Source organism: Myxine glutinosa, chromosome 1, assembly GCF_964187855.1.
Source record: "Myxine glutinosa chromosome 1, kmMyxGlut1.1, whole genome shotgun sequence".
Classification (NCBI taxonomy): Eukaryota; Metazoa; Chordata; class Myxini; order Myxiniformes; family Myxinidae; genus Myxine; species Myxine glutinosa.
The window spans coordinates 151,124,081-151,138,946 of record NC_136261.1 but is presented as its reverse complement, the minus strand read 5'-3'; the positions used below and the strand labels follow the sequence as shown (position 1 = coordinate 151,138,946).

Below are 14,866 nucleotides of genomic sequence, written 5' to 3'. Positions count from 1 at the left end.
ATATAGATGAGAACATGCAAGTGATGCTATTTCATATCTATATTCTGAAAGCACAACAATTCCGACTTCATTACTGACTTGTGGTTGTTTATTTACCTAACTACCCCATAAACCCCAAGCACTAACAGATGACCAGCTTCTTGTGGTTCTGCATGGTGTGGTGCATCTTTGTCGACATCCAACCAACCACTTTGACTCTCTCACTATTGCTGAGTCGCCACTGCCCCTACCAAGCTTATCCCTGGCTGTGCCTGTCCTTGTGGCTCAGCCACAATTGCGCAAATTAGATATAGGTATAGATTTTTTGCCTGGGATCATTCACATGCCTCCTATACACCAACTGTGTCCATTCACTTGTGGTGAGTATTTTTATTTTATATATTGATTTTTAAAACCTTTTCATTGGCTAGATTAAATGTTGATCTGACATACTCTGTCATTCTGGGTGGGAATCGGTTGGTTTGCGAATATACTTATTAATGTTTTCAATGTTTGTTGTTCTTTAATGCATGTGGCCATCACTTCATTCGATATGCAAAATGGGAGAATATCCGCTCCATTTTTCATTCTTTATCCTTAATTAGGTCTCTTTACAACTTCCTTTCCCTTTTATTCTCACCCTCACACATTGTCCTGCCCTCTTTTTCATTTCCCCCCTCTTCCCTTCCTTTTCTCATTTTTTTTTTCTCAATGTACCAAGCTGCATATATTTTCTAATCTGTATTCTGAAATTCACGTTTTAATTTGGTATGTAAAATATAGTCACAGGTATCAATGCGCCATCATGGAGGTGCTGTGTGTTTGGTGCATCATGTGTTTGTAGCTGTCATGGAGGTGCTGGCTCAGAACGTAAAGGAGGGTTTACCGTGGGAGTTGTTGTATGCAGATGATCTGGTGTTGATTGCAGAAAGTATGGATGGACTGAAGGAGAAGATGAACAAGTGGAAGGAATGTATGGAGACAAAAGGTCTGAAGGTGAATATCGGAAAAACGAAGGTGATGGCAAGTGGTAAAGCATGTGGTGAGGTGGAAAGAACTGGGAAGTGGCCCTGTGCTGTGTGCAGGAAGGGTGTCGGAGTGAATTCCATTCAATGTACAATGTGCGTTGAGTGGGTTCATCAAAAATGTAGTGGTTTGAGAGGGTCATTTACCAGTGTGGCAGCTACATTCAAGTGTAAGGTGTGCACTGTGGGAGCTGCAGATGGAGGAAATGTTGAGTTTGATCTTGGAGATGGCGTGAAGCTGGAAGGTGTGAAAACATTTTGTTACCTTGGAGACATGCTGAATGCAGAAGGTGGATCAGACTCGGCAACGGTTGCTCGAGTGAGATGTGCATGGAAGACGTTTCGGGAACTGAGTGGCGTGCTGACGAGGAGGGGAGTGTCATTGAAGCTGAAGGGAAAGGTGTATGCTGCATGTGTGAGAAGTGTTATGATTTATGGGAGTGAGACATGGGTAATGAACGTAGAGCAGCAACGAAGGTTGGAAAGGGTGGAAATGTGAATGGTTCGGTGGATGTGTGGAGTATCGTTGAGAGAGAGGAAGACAAATGATGAATTGCGAAAGATGATGGGAATAGAGCCTGTGATTGATGCTGTGAAGAGGAACAGGTTGAGATGGTTTGGTCATGTGTTGAGGAAGGATGAAAGTGACTGGTTGAAAAGAGTGATGGGAATTAATGTAGAAGGAAGTAGAGGATGGGGAAGACCGAGAAAGACTTGGCTAAAGATGGTCGATGAAGAAATGCGGGCAAGGGGTTTAACAAGGGGAGATGCAGAAAATAGGGCAAAATGGAGAACATTGTCATGGGGACCGCAAGGCTAACCCCCGCTCTTGCAGGGAAAATGGCCTTAAAATGCCTGTTGTTGTGTTTTTGTTTTTTGTTTTTTGTTTTTGTTTTTTTTTGTATACAAGATCGAGGCTCGTGAAGGAGCGAACATTTATCACACAGAAAGACAAACCGACAAACCGACACATAACCGACAAACCGACACATAAAACAAAAAGCATCGGGAGCGGTAGACAAGATGGGGAGAGAGGGGGAAGGACACAAACACAACATTTGAGAGCAGGAACCGAGAGACATGGAGACATCGAGAGAACTGTGGGAGGGAGAGGGCTTTGGGGGGGAGGCATGGGAAAGGGGGTGGGAGAGGCATAAAACATATGGACACTGCCAGGACTACCAGGAAAGAAGTTGGAATTACAAACAAGGTGGATCTGGGGTGAATTAGTGGGGGTAGAAAAGATCAAGGTTTTGGATGGGGGAAGATAAGAGATGGTGGTGAACAGCTGTTTTAAAGACCTGGAGGGAGGAGTGGGATTGAAGGGAGTGTGGGAGTTTGTTCCAGAGGCGGGAGAAAAGAGGAATGAAGGAGTGAAGGTGAGCAGAGAGCCGAGATTTTGGCAGTTTAACCATAAGAGGGTTGCTGGCAGATCTTGTGCGACCTGTAGGAATATTTGGGGGACAAAGCACAGAGAGAGCTGGGGGAGCAAGGCCGGAGAGGAGTCGGTAGAAGACAGAAATGTTGTATTGTTGTTGTTGTATCAATGTGCCATCTACCTGGTTAAATAGTTTTAATTTGATTTGCCTTTTGCAATGCCCAATCCTCCTCACCTCAAATCTCCGACTCCAGCCCTGAGCCTGCAGTGCCTGAAACTTTGCCTTTTACATCATCCTGTCAATGCCAGCCTGCTGCAAGCTCTGTTGCTTCGTGCCTCACAGTACCTTCAAGAGCTGCAGCTCTCAGGCCTTGACACAGCCCTACCCACAGATCTTGGACTTGTGCTGTCAGCAATCCCAGGTATGAAGTATTCAGAACATGGCAACTTCAGCACATCCTATATTGGTTACTTCTCATCCTTTCCATACATTTTGTGCCAAACCATACACAAACTATAGTTGCTATAGCAAGTATTTTAAAAGCCATGTGGCATGTTTTTTGTATTCCTTTGGTTTTAGAAATAAATGTGCATATGCATTGTGAAAATATTTATGTTGAATTTGGTGTAATAGAATAAGTAACAAACCTATTATTATCAACATTTTTGTCTCTGTTAACTGACCTCAGACACAATTGCCACTTTACGTCTTTGCTGGCAGTAGTGATTATCAATAAATTTATTTGTAATATTAGAAGTATTTCTCAATTCTGCAGAAAGACTTCATGACCCTAGCGCCATCCTCTCGAGCAATGGATTGTAATGGTCTAATATAAGAATAATGTATGGGAAAATTGTATTATTTTAGCTAAGTTAATTTTTCCTTTTTCATGCTTCCCCCCTAACTCATCCATAGTGCAAGGCCTAATCTACTCCCATCATACCATGAATGATGTCACTATTTTAATGCACATTTGATCTCCTGTAAAGTGATATTGAATGAGGCCACAAGGCCTCTGGTGTGCCTCTTACCATACTTACTCATTGTGCATGGGCGTTGTTTTTTAGAAATCTATCATCATAAAGGTTTGTCTATTTATTCCCTCTGTTCAATTTCAAATCTTACCATGCACAAGTTGCTGTTGTTGGCTGCTATCTCCACACGTGGTGGGTTTCAGGAGGTGGAACGCAGACCTTCCAAGTCTCAATGAATCCATCTCCGTAAACACACACACACACACACACACACACACACACACACACAGACGTGTGTGTTAGTTATTAGATGTTTGTTTCGTAAAATAGAAAGATTTCTTTCAACCATAGAAAGTCTCAGTGTCACTCTATCACCTCGGAAGGATAGCCAAACGCACCAATCCTATCCATTTATGTGGTCAGCCACTTCGAAAGGGGTTCAGTGTCTGAACCTATAGGCCGCACCATCAGCCATGCACTCTTTTAGCCCACTCATGGAGCAAACTTGCCCCACAAACCCTCCCACAGACTGGGAATCCTCTGGCATTCCAAGTATTTTTTTGAGAAAAGAGGAACAACCTAAAGTCTATTAGGCGCCTTTGGCCCGGTTGCATAAAATTCCTTTATCCTGAAGGAAAGATTTTCCTTGAGGTACACTGTGATTCCTTAGCAAAGGATTTCCTTAAGGGCTGTTGCCTAAAGAATCCTTAAGGAAATCCTTAAGTAAAGATTTCCTTACAATTGAGGAAATCCTTTTGAGACGTTGCTATGCTAGGCAACCAATCAGATTAGGGATAGTAAGAGGTGTTTGAAAGCGAGGAGATGTAATGAACACGTGATTTTAAATGACGCTTGATATATGTTTCATGGGGAAAACGTGCTACCAGATGAAGGAGGAATGAAATGATTCTTGGGTAAAATTTATTTGATTCGCATTGAGCATTTTATTGTAAATGTGTGCAAAAATGTTTGGAAACTTTCCAAGAATGGTAAAAGTGTGAAATTATTAAAGTAAAATACAAGTGCGAAACAACAAACAACATATTCTGGATGTCATGATCGAGTGAAAGTGTTATCCAAGTCACTGTGCCGCTGCTCAGAGCGTGTTTTGCAATGTACAATCATTTCTCAATTGCGGAAGTGTTGTTGTATCAGCCTCTGGCGTCACGCTGCGATAATCATCGTCTTTATGACCAATTTGCATGAAGGTTGCCTTTTGGAAACTCAAAAAGGTTGGTGTTTAAGGACGGAGGGGAGAGGGGCAGGTGGAGGGGGGAAGGGGGAAGGGAGAAAGTGGGGAGGGGTGGGGAGGGAGGATTTGCTTCCTTGAGTTTAAGGAAAAACTTATGGAATATTTGTATGTGCAACCACCCTCAGATTAAGGGTGTCGTTAAGGGGAAACTTTAGGAAATACTTAAATAAATCCTCAAATCTTTCCTTTAAGATGCTTTATGCAACCGGGCCTATGTGCATAGCTCAATGGAGTCCTGCTCTCACTCATGGGCTGGGGCACCAGCCTCTCATCTGTGGAATCTAAAATTTTCAACATTATTGGAATTTCCATTGATGAGACCACAGCACAAGGGTTGCTGTGCTCACAGTGCAAGCATTTTGTTGACTTTTGTGTGTGTGTTTTACTTGCGAAAATCGAAGATTTTCCAAGTATATTGGTTGGTCTTGTACGTTACTCTGTCTGTTTGTCTGTTTGTCTGTATGTCAGTCGCCTACAGGTCACAATTTTCAACCGATCTTCACCAAACTTCACCAAATGGTAGAGTTGGTCATAAGCAAGAAGCCTATTGTTTTTGGGGTCAAAAAGTGAATAGGTCAACATAGGCTAAAGGTCACCAACTTTGTCAAATTTCTAAAATCCTCAATTTTTATCCGATTGACTTGAAATTTTAAGAGGATTTGCATATATGGTCACTGAATTAAACCACCAACTATGTTTGAGGTCAACATCGGCCAAATTTCTAAAATCCTCAATTTTCATCCGATTGACTTGAAATTTTAAGAGGATTTGCATACCAGGTCATTGAATTCAACCACCAATTATTTCTGAACAATGTTTACCAGACTACGTCATCCTCAGGCCAATATTTACTTTCGCCAGAGGAAAGGGTATTGCATTTGAGTCCATTTCTTTGTTTGTCTGTCTGTCTGTCCGCACAGAATAAATATGATTTTCCCTGCAACCGTTGGTCTGATTGACAGGAAATTTTCACCATAGGTGCAAATGCTCCTGTATAATTTTTGAATGACAATTATGACGTGATAGGGTCGCCATCTTTGAAAAACCGAAAAACTTTGCACCTCCATATCTCTGAAAGTGCTGCATAGAAAAAATTGAGACTTGGCTGATTGTAAAGAACTCTCCATGGGGAATAACATATTGTAATGAGGATGTCATAAGTGCCTCCATTATGATGTCATAATTCGACAAGTACAAAACTTCATCCAATCAAAATGAAATTTTTTGAGCATCATCTAGGGATAAATTGGTGGAGAAAAAAAATGATGACGTCATCGGTCACGTGGTTCGGCCGCCATATTTGTTTAAACTCAAAAGCCTAAAAACCACTAAAAACACATCCTGGCGAAGGTCTGCAATCTCTGATTGCTCTTGTTTATATACACAAAGAATTAAGTTAAGCACCCCCCCCCCCCCGTTCTTTTACAACCTCGCACATTACAAGTTTGTTGTCGTCAAAACAGTGTAATATACCCATGATATTGCTATATTTTCTGGAGAAGTGATATTATGGTCACATAAAAACATAACAATCATGCCGTTTTCAATATTTTATTCTGAATAATTTAAGGTGAAATTTTTTGGGAATTTTAGGCATATTTTCACCTCAATTTAAGTATGGAGCTATAGGTCCATCACGGACAGTGTGGATGACGTTTATGTTTTCTAACGTACAGTCATTGTTCTGAGAAGACCTCTAGCGATCTTTGCGTCAATAACGTGTGTAGGACCCACGTGATCGGATCACTGACTCAACCAATCACTTTTTTTCACTTTGATCACTCAATTTCATCAATGGATAATTGCTAATGTCATACCGATCATTATTTGATCTCACATACCTTAGAATATATGCCAATGTATACATATACACAAAGAATATATATTAGGGGGTGCTTACCTTAATTCGTTGTGTAGGGGTGCTTAACTTAATTCTTTGTGTATATTACTAGGGCATGCCCGTACTATATATATATCTAAAATTATATCCCCCCCCTCTATTTACATGAAATGGTTTGGTCCATTCGCAAAGCCAAAGCGAACGGCTTGCGAGTACGGTGACAATCCCCCCCCTCTATTTACATGAAATGGTTTGGTCCATTCGCAAAGCCAAAGCGAACGGCTTGCGAGTACGGTGACAATCCCCCCCCTCTATTTACATGAAATGGTTTGGTCCAAAGCGAACGGCTTGCGGAGTTTGGTAAAGAAATCGCCATAGCTCGGTAACTACTTCTCCGATTAATATGAAACCTTGAAAAGGCACATCCTCGGGTCCCCAGCAATATACCTGGCAAGTTTCAAGTATATCGGACCCGTGGTTGTCGAGAAACAGCGGTCACAGACAAACACACAGACACACACACATACACACACACATACACACACACATACACACACACACACACACAGAGATTACTGGAATTATAGATAGATAGATGATCATGATCGAAGGACGGACTATTTTCAGGTCAATTTGCTTGAGTTGAATTTCAAATCTTCAAATGATGATCTGAAAATTATACAACGAAAATTTGGTATTTGTTTAATGGATATGTTATCTTAGATTTGATGCCGGTATATCTTTTTCCAGGTTTCTTTTTAACTTGTAAATGTTTACCATGAATGTTTCCCTTTTTATACTCATTGCTATTGCGTAATCTTGAGAATTACCTCTCTTTCTCTTTCTCTAGATGGGCTGCACAACCTGGCATTGACTCGAGTTGATCTGACATCTTCCTTGGGCCTACTATCTGATTGCCTCCATCGCCTCTCTTCCTTGCAGCACCTGGATTTGGGACACTGTAACATAGGAATTGGGCATATGGATAAGCTCTGGATATTGGTGCAAGAGTTGAGGGGCTTGCGGGCATTAAAACAGCTTGCATTGTCTGGAAACCGGCTAGGTGAGAAATCGGGTCCTTAAATTATTGTAGTTATTGTTGAAAGCTGAGTTGATAAGTAATAGCATTTCTCTCTCTCTGTCTCACCCCGAAACCCTAACCCTCCTTAACCTATAACTTACAGCTCAGTCAGCTGGAAGAATGAGTACTTTTAGCACAGCTACATTGTTGTTCGATATATTTTACATACGTCAGTAGCAACCTTTAAAGAAAGACTAAACTCCAACTACAACGAAAAATTACTAGATATTCTATATGTCTGCACTCGACATGGCCATGTGTTAAAAATAAAAATAATAATAATACTAAAAAGAAACTTTAAAAAATAAAATAATAATAAGAAAAAGATGGTACTTCTGGAAATTTGTCAGTACTTTCTGCAAGTCAGCCATATTTTTCTTTTGAGTCCCCATCCATCTCTGAAATGTATTTTGACATTATATGGAGAAAACTAGAAGGGCACTCAGTGGAGAGCATACCTCCGCCATGTTGAACAGTTTACGTTTTGTATCCCACTGATAAGCCGGATCTGGATTCGGACTTAAACCAAAATCTAATCGGCCTGTTATTGTTGCCTAACCAACTCCTCCACCTAGTTTTGTCATAATCCGTCCACAACATTTTGAAATATCATGCTATATTTAGTATTTAACCCAATCACCTTTTAACATTTAACCCTCGTCCTCTCTCACCAGCCATGGCACCTCAGCAAAGGACTTCTGCGACTCATTGGGACTGACACAATCTGTCAATTTTCCGACCCGGATCTCAGTCAATGGAGTATCTTCTCTTCTAGACTTGGTTATGACTAACTTCCCTGCAAATGTCTGCTGCCCTTCTTCTGCTCCAATCGGTTCTTCTGATCATGTGCTTGTTCAAGTGGACATCTCTCTGGCCATTCTCAGAGAGCCTCCTCAGCATCGACGAGTCTGGCATTTCACTCAGGCCAACTGGCACGGTCTGCAAGCAGCCATCAATCATCTGGACTGGTATCCCATCTCTACTGCCTCTGACATCAATTCTTCCTGGGAATTCTTCCAGAGCAAACTGCTCTCTCTCATGCACAGATTTATCCCATCTCGTCTTCATTTGTCCTACCCTTCCTCCCGTCCATGGTACACTGAATCTTGTGGTTAGGCAGTTGCCCTGAAACGACTTGCCTTTGCCTCTGCCTCTTGGAAGGCAAATCCAACTGAAGGCAATCTCAGTTCCTTCCACCAAACTCGGAACAAGTGTGTGTCTACCCTCAGGAGTGCCAGGAAGCACTACCTCTCCACACTCAAGAATTAACTCTCAAACCTGTCTCCTTCCTCCAAATCCTGGTGGCATCTGGTCAAATCTGTTTCTGGTGTTTGTTCCCCCTCCATCCCCTCCCTTATCTCAAATGGCTACACAGTTGACACCGCACGTGACAAAGCCGAATGCCTCAACTCTATGTTTGCCTCAAAATCTTGTGTCCCAAACCCATCTCTCTCTGTTCCCACCTTACCCAGTCAAACCCAACTGCTCCTGGACTCTGTGTCCTTCTCTCCTGACAAGGTGGAGAAGTTTTTGTCAAACCTCGACTCTGATTCTGCAACTGGACCAGACGCCATCAGCCCACGGGTCCTAAAATCCTGCTCTGCTACTCTATCTCACCCTCTCTCTGTTCTTTTCACCCTCTCCTTTGCTCAAGGTCATCTGCCAGCATCTTGGAAATCAGCAAACATTGCCGCTTTACACAAAAAAGGAGCAAAAACAGATCCTTGCAACTACAGACCAATCAGCCTGCTCCCAATTATCAGCAAAGTCATGGAATCCATCATTGCTTCGGATGTCTAATCCTTCCTCTTCTCCAATGGCTTGATCTCCGATCATCAATTTGGATGCAGATCAGGTCATTCTACTCTGGACATTTTGCTTCTGCTGTCTCAATAATGGATGGAGGTCCTCAATGCCAAACAGGAAATCAGAGCTGTTATCCTTGACATATCACGTGCCTTCGATACGGTCTGGCACCCAGCTCTGCTCACCAAACCCTCCTCCTGTGGTATCCATGGAAATCTTCACGCATGGCTTGCGGTCTTCCTCTCTGGTCGTAGTCAACGTGTGGCCCTGAATAGATTTCTCTCATCTCCCCTTCCTGTTCTGGTTGGAGTTCCCCAAGGTAGTGTTTTGGGCCCTGTGCTTTTTCTGGTCTTCATTAATGATCTCTCCGACTCTCTGGAAAATCCTCTCTATCTCTTTGCTGATTACTCCACTTTCTGCCGCTCCATTCCTCCTCCCTCAGATTGGCAGTCTGCAGCCTCCTCACTCTCTGCAGACCTGGACAAAATCACAGACTGGTCAAACAAGTGGAACATGTCTTTCAATCCTGTCAAATCTCACACTCTTACAATGTCACTCCGAAAGGACCGACTGGAAAACCTTCCCATCTACTTTCTCAACAATCCTCTCCAAGAAGTTCTGTCACTCAAGCTTTTGGGTCTCACTATCTGCCATGATCTTTCTTGGGAAAACCACATTTCCAAGCTGGCCTTCAAAGCCAGTCGCCGACTGGGCATCCTCCGTCGTGCGAAGTCCTTCCTTGGCACACCTGAGCTCCTCACCACATACCAGGCTTTCATCTGCAGCTCAATGGAATACTGTTCCCCCCCCCCCCCCCCCCCCCCTCTGGGCCGGTGCTTCTGCCTCACACCTAGCTCGGCTTCACGCTGTTGAAAGAAAAGCTTTCAGAATCATTGGAATCTCCTGCGATGAAGCTAACTCCGAGGGCCTTTCACTCACTCACCGCAGGCAGGTTGGTGGTGTGGAAGAATTTTGTGTATGACTCACAGGACTCCAATGACCGCACACAGGTTTACAAAATGTCTGGTTTATTAACTGTATTTATTTCATTTCCAATTACCAAAATGATACCGCATAATATAATGGATCAGGTTAATTCTTTTCGCTGGTCCTTCTCGTTCATCCGACACTCCCGTTCGGTCAGCGCTTCACGTAGCAAGTCCTGTCGACTCCACGTTTGCTCTAGTTTATATGGACGAACTGGACTTAATCCTCTGTCCGCTGAAACGTTAATCCTTCTTCCGCTGATGCCCCGAGGTCATGTATTGCACCAAGCCCTGGCATCAACTCGCTCCCCTCCTGCTGTGATTTCCATTTACACAGTAGGAGGGTGCTCCAGCCTGGGGCTGTGACCAGGTGGACAAGAGATTACCATGTTCGGGCACATTCCTGACACTCATTTACGAACTCGGCTTTCACAGAGGTTGCAGGTAAAATGTATCTGCTTCGTTACCAGTCTTAATCAATAAGTTACCAGTGCCAATCAATAAGTTACACTGAATTACACTTCCACAATTCCCTCATCTTTTTGTTTTTGTTTATATTAACCATTAATCTAAACATCAATATAAGTAAACAATCAATCACTACAAGTAAACATCATTACAAGTATAAGTAAATAATCAATCACTGCAAGTAAACATCATTACAAGTATAAGTAAATAATCAATCACTGCAAGTAAACATCATTACAAGTATAAGTAAATAATCATAACTTTGGTAATCAAATTCCCTTAGGCATACACCGTCATCCTGCAAGAATCACAAAACATTTCGTTGGTCATTGACTCCTTCCATATTGTTCAATCTATTGCATTTGCATCACAAATATATTTTCAAAACAACACTTCACCATCACCAAGATACAACAATTTCACTTCATTTTCAAGTTTTGTAAAGCATCTGCACCATCTGGCAAAAAACGTTTGCCTCCACACAAATGTTGACTTTGTTTGAAAGGAAGGGCTGATCACTTGTGTTTGAATCCAGGTATGAAACATTTTCTCCTAATGTCTTCATAGCTCCTGCACTACTTCGTGTAGGATTTCGCTGTTGTGGTAACACTGCGGAGTCATAGACTGACCCTTCTCTCCATGTAGCATTCTTGCCACTTTTTTGCTGTGAACCATAATGATTCCTTGAACAAGGCCTTCACCCAGTTGTAGTCGACTTGCCTCCTCCCTCATTGTGAGTGGGCAGCAAGTATTGGTGTGACGTTGATTGGCCAGCAAGATGTGGAACAGGGATGCCGGATGCATCCACACTGATGTTGGGACCATGGTGTTCAGGTCATTCATGGTCCTTACCAGGAGCAACCAGCAGAATCGTGCACAGCTGTTGTGACAAGGGCACAGCCGTTTTTTTGCAGCTCCATGCTGGTTCCCCGGACGTTGGTGAAGTAATAACATATGTCCCCGCATTTCACAGAGGTTGCAGGTAAAATGTCGTTGTCCTGCAACTTCTGATGTGGTGAATGTTCGAAGTCTTCGAACAAGAGTAAGTGATCGCCTTTCTTTCATATGTTGCAGTGTGATCCAGGCAAATGGTCACATAAATTTCCTTGGTGAAGGTAAGCATTCATCTCCAAGTTACACGGGAGAATGTCTTCATCATTCTTTGAGAAAGAGGGTGTATGCCACGATTAACTTCATTTTTTAGCCACAAATTTTCTTTCTTTCTTCTTCCCAATTCCGTTAGCAATCCCTCCAAAATGTGATCTCGTCTTATCCTTATGCTCAGTCATATCTGAATCTGCTTTCCGCACACACTGAATCAGATAGGGTACATCTTACCATGAAATCAGCATAATCATGTATATCTTCCGACAGTTTCACATTCAACAATTTGTTGTTTTTCCTTAACTCAAAAAGTTATATTCATTTATATGCGTCACACAAATAATATTCAATCAGGTATGTATTTTATTACTAAACTAAGAATAGCATTGTATATGATTACAATCACAAACGGGAATACCTAATTCCCAACAACAATTTTCCCAAACCAACAAATTAAGCATAATGTATTATTACCATAATTCCTCTCCACTTTTTCTTTTCCCTCTTTTTTTCCCTAACAGTGTGTCACTCGTGGTGATATGAGTTCATTGATATTGTAATTGACACAACTCATAACATTGTCGTTATGCCATTATCTTAATTCTACTGTTTATGTCGCCATAAAAGTCTTCCTTTTCTGGTTCCACATTTCTTTCCTCATTTGTCACTTCATGCGTTATCATCGTGTTGTTGGTTACCTTATTCAAACACACCGTCACTAAGGCTTTCAAGCAAGCCACCACTAAAACAATTGCCAATATAACTACAAAACCAACAAACAAGTCTGCTACTCCTTGTATATATTCATACCTATGACATAGTTATATGTCGATGACATTTCACATTATATACCAAACTAACAAGCTTCCTAAAAGGTAAATAAAGAAAATCCCTTAATATGTAACATAATCAGATTATTTGTCTTACCCTGATCCCCCTATCTCCCGGGGTTGAACTCAATCCCCTGATCATGAGTGTAGTTGTGATACATTTTTTTTTTTTTTTTTCACTCATGCTGTATTAATATCAGCAGGTAATTGTATGTCATGTAGGCAAATAAATGTCACTATTCCAAGTAGGAATATCGCATGTTGAAAATGTAATGTTTATCAATGCAAGGGGTGTTAAAATGTAATTCAAATGACTGTAAATCACGACTATCATTTTTCTACCACTGAATGTTCTGCTGGGCTGCTAGGTGCAGCCTCATTTTCTGTGGGATCGTCCACCTTAGCCCCATGTGCTTGCTTGCAATGAGAGGCATGAATCCAACTTTCTATTTTGGGTCCATATTTGTTTCTATTCTTATCAATCTCCTATGGTTTATCAATTCGTTCCAAGATACCGCAACCAAAGGTTTTAACCAAAGCTCTACCAAACTATTTCCAATTTGAACAAAAATGCCAGTGAAACAATGATTCGAAGGATTAACTTCAAGGGGTCAATAAATTTATTCTATAGCCAGATCTAATTTTCCCATCCAATAGTTTGCCTTGCCACATGTCATATTATAACACCTTAATAAACCTTCGAAAAAATGTTTCCCATCTCAACAAATTTCCTTTTTTACAAATAGCCATTGGTAACTTACGTATTTAACTACAATTTCCTCTCAATTTGTTTGGCCTAACTGGCCGCAAAAGTGGCTGCCAGCATGCAGTACCGTTTTTTATCTACCAAGGAAGTGTTCCACACAAGACCTCTACCAAAATTTTGTTTGTAAAAAACAAATCTGGGATTTCTGATTACATGGATGCACACTCTCAGGACATTTTCAGGCTGCTGTTAACAATCCACTACGATGACTTAATTCCTTTACCCACAATCAAATAATTAGTACAAATTGAGGATATTATCCCTATCACATTCTTTTATAGATTCATTATGTTGGATCTAATTTTTTCCAATAATTTTCCACTGCTGTAAGGCGGAACAATAGCTCTCATAAGTCTTAGTAATATCGTACTTAATTTGCCCAGCAGAGAATAATTTATTTACTATCCTTTCTCATCTGTTAACCAGTGACTTTGTTTAAACTCCAGAACTGAAAACCCACAATAGTTCAAACCAGCAAAATTTTCTTTACTCTTTTCCCATATCATCTATGCCTAAAACACATCCATACATACAGCACAATTTATATGCTGATAAAATTCAAGTTTATATATATAAAATCCATGAGCAGAGTATTCTGGGAAGTCAGTGTAAGACCTCTCCCAAATTTGGATGATTTTGTACTTCCTCATTTCCTTTTATGAAGCTCATATCCATAAATAGATGTTATTCTCATATACATTCTATCAAAAATGGAATCCCAAAATTACTCACAATTTTACTATTAATTAATGGCTGCTCATAACCCAGCACATCAAATTTTTATATTCCATTTCCCTTGACAAAAGAGATAATGTTCATAATCAAATTATATTTCTATTTTATTTTACGGATTCTCTGGATATTCAATCCCATCCACATATCCCAATCCCATCCACATATAACTATCCATTTCCAGACAGGCACACTGTCGGTGTCAACAATCTTGTAAGATTGATACACAAAAACACACACACACATGCATTATGCATATTTGTTTGCGTTGGAACCATTATTTACAGATCAGATGGGTGTCAATTTTATTTCAATTTCATAAAATTTGTCAATCAAATTCAAAATGCTTATAGACAAATAAACCAAAAGTCCATTCTTAGAAAACCCTTATGATGTCACATTGAAATTACCCTTTCTGCCTTCACAATAATCTATCCAAATTTTGACTACACACCCATTTGCATGTCAGTCGACCATTGACCTATCAATCGTGCGGAACAATAGTCCGAAATTCCCACCTGATCATCATGTGACTCTTGTTACTTGGTTTGCCAAAAATTGCAACGCAATTGTTCCAAACTTTGTAAATTTAAAATTGCTGTGCCCAAAATAGAAGATCCAATTTTGGCATTTGATCAATTAAT

General features: G+C 41.0%; 1 protein-coding gene across 3 annotated transcripts in view; it reads left to right on the top strand.

Annotated features, from left to right (window-relative positions):
- The window catches only part of LRRC41 (leucine rich repeat containing 41), a 49,605-nt gene that overhangs the window by 18,827 nt on the left and 15,912 nt on the right, over positions 1–14,866 (top strand). For 2 of the 3 annotated variants that reach the window (XM_068119963.2, XM_068119972.2), the window contains exons 5-7: positions 120–359; positions 2,637–2,804; positions 7,300–7,512. In XM_068119963.2, coding sequence (XP_067976064.2) covers positions 120–359; positions 2,637–2,804; positions 7,300–7,512 — 621 coding nt within the window. Of the gene's footprint in view, positions 1–119; positions 360–823; positions 1,559–2,636; positions 2,805–7,299; positions 7,513–14,866 lie in introns of those variants that run through there. The other variant, XM_078778225.1, reaches the window with a different exon arrangement.